Source organism: Penaeus monodon, chromosome 23 (genome assembly GCF_015228065.2).
Source record: "Penaeus monodon isolate SGIC_2016 chromosome 23, NSTDA_Pmon_1, whole genome shotgun sequence".
NCBI lineage: Eukaryota > Metazoa > Arthropoda > Malacostraca > Decapoda > Penaeidae > Penaeus > Penaeus monodon.
Genome location: NC_051408.1, coordinates 612,317 through 614,383, shown reverse-complemented (window position 1 = coordinate 614,383; position 2,067 = coordinate 612,317). Strand labels below are relative to the sequence as shown.

The 2,067-nt window shown below is 52.3% G+C and overlaps 1 protein-coding gene across 1 annotated transcript in view; it reads left to right on the top strand.

Moving 5' to 3' along the window:
• The window catches only part of LOC119587663 (atrophin-1-like), a 5,357-nt gene that overhangs the window by 1,156 nt on the left and 2,134 nt on the right, over positions 1–2,067 (top strand). The window contains exons 3-7 of the mRNA XM_037936344.1: positions 143–172; positions 513–638; positions 791–917; positions 1,036–1,306; positions 1,414–2,064. Coding sequence (XP_037792272.1) covers positions 143–172; positions 513–638; positions 791–917; positions 1,036–1,306; positions 1,414–2,064 — 1,205 coding nt within the window. The remainder of the gene's footprint in view (positions 1–142; positions 173–512; positions 639–790; positions 918–1,035; positions 1,307–1,413; positions 2,065–2,067) is intronic.

Here is a 2,067-nt window from a genome sequence, read left to right as displayed (position 1 = left end):
GTCAGTCCTCGGTGATGGTATTACTTGCTTGATAAAACTACATGCCTTCTGTCATTTTCATCACATTGGGGATATCAATGGAGATATGATTCTGGTTATGGTTATCCTTTTTTCACTCTCTTGTCATTTCCTTCATCTCTAGGTGGATCTTGGCGTTGGGAAACGATTTCAGGTAAATTGCGTAATCCTTAGATGTTTTCCTTTCCTCTCAGCCTCAGCTCTTCGTATCACTTGACTCCACACTAGTGCTTTCGTCCTTGCTCTTCCTGTTTCCTTAAAGCATGCTCCTGTTCCAGATAATGCATGGCGAAACAATGTAGTGTTCCTTCTATTCACTGTCTGTAATAGTATGTGAATGTTCTTGTTGAGGTCGATATCACATAATTTTAGAAGGAAGAAATGTTTAACGTAAAACATGTATGAGCATGGAGTGCTGAACAGTGACTGAAATATTAATGCTAACAATAGAAGCTACCATACGTTAACACCTGCCATTTATTGTCTATTTACAGGTGTATAAAGAAAATGAGCTGTACTACTACATAGACGGCTACGACACAACCAGAGCCAACTGGATGCGTTACGTGAACCCTGCTTATTCGTCCGAGGCGCAGAACCTCATAGCCTGCCAGTATAAGGTAAGTCGTCATCACCTTAGTAAAACAGATGGGGCATTTAATCGCTGATACAAAGCCGAAAACCGGCCTTATCAACAGCATTGTTAGATGTATAGATAGTTAACGACAGACAATTAGAAACCGTGATTAATCCCTCTTCCTCTCTTCAACAGACAAACATTTATTTCTACACGATCAAGCCCATCTTGCCCAACCAGGAGCTCCTCGTGTGGTACTGCAAGGAGTTCGCCACGAGACTCAACTACCCCCTCACGGGCGAGCTGATGCTGCAGAAGATCCGTAAGTGTGGCCACAGGGCTTTCTTGAGTGGGCCAGGACTAGAGGTGGATGAAAACACTTTGCCCTCGCTGTTTGTTCATTAACGAAGGGAAATTCAACGTAGTGTCTTCTCCCGCAGGTCAGCAGGTCAATGAGGTGGAGGTGAAGCAGGAGCAGGACGCCATAGTGGAGACGAGCCCTTCGACGTCCCCCGTGGGCTCGACGTCCTCGGGGTCGCCCCCCGCCGCCTCTCCTACGCAGTTCGAGGCCGCGAATGGCCAGCTGACGCCCACCGAGGGGTCAGTGAGATCGGATGAGGGTTACCATAGCAACGGCTACCACGATGACTTCAACCTGCCGGAGGATTCATCGGATTCGGAGAATGATAATAACTATGTCCTCGACTTCAGGTAAGACGAATTGTACAGTACATGTGAGGCCGTGTGAGAGATGTGTTGATTTTGAGTTTGTTCTTCTCTCCAAATCATGGGTTCACGTGGATGCTCTCTTTCGGCAGCAAGAAGAAGAGGAAGGAATCGCCGACGGAGGACGAGGAGGCGGAGCTCCGCAACGAGTACAGGAAGGTCAAGATCAAGATGTCTCGGGCATATCACTACCGCTCCAAGTCCACGGGTTCGGACTCCTCGGAAAAGGACAAGTCCGTGTCGCCTCCACTCGAGCGCCCGCAAGCTCCACCGGAGCCTGCGGTGGTGCCCAGCGGGGAGTCTCTCCCGCAGACCCTCCCTCAGGTGATCGTGAAGCCGCCCTCCGCCCCGGCAGTGAAGAAAGAGGCACACAGGTCGCCCCCTTATCTGCCCCCCTCACACTACCCCCCCTTCAGCGAGCAGACCCCCCGGGTCGACTCGGTGATGGAGAAGGAGCAGCGGCCCGAGAGCACGCAGGAGATGCCCGAGCCGGCCCGGAGATACCCCGTGCTGGATCAGCCGGGGCACCGCGCCTCGGAGCTGAGTCGTGCCCCGGAAGCGCCCCGGCCAGACACTCGCACGGCCCCAGTATTGCCAGACTCCCGGATGCCAATGATGCCAGATACAAGGCTGCCCAGCGTGACCATCACCAAGCAACAAGTGTCGCCAGACACCAGGCAGCCAAATATGCCTGACACTCGCATGGGTCTTCCTGCAGGAGTCCGTCTGCCTCTCCCTCATGAGTC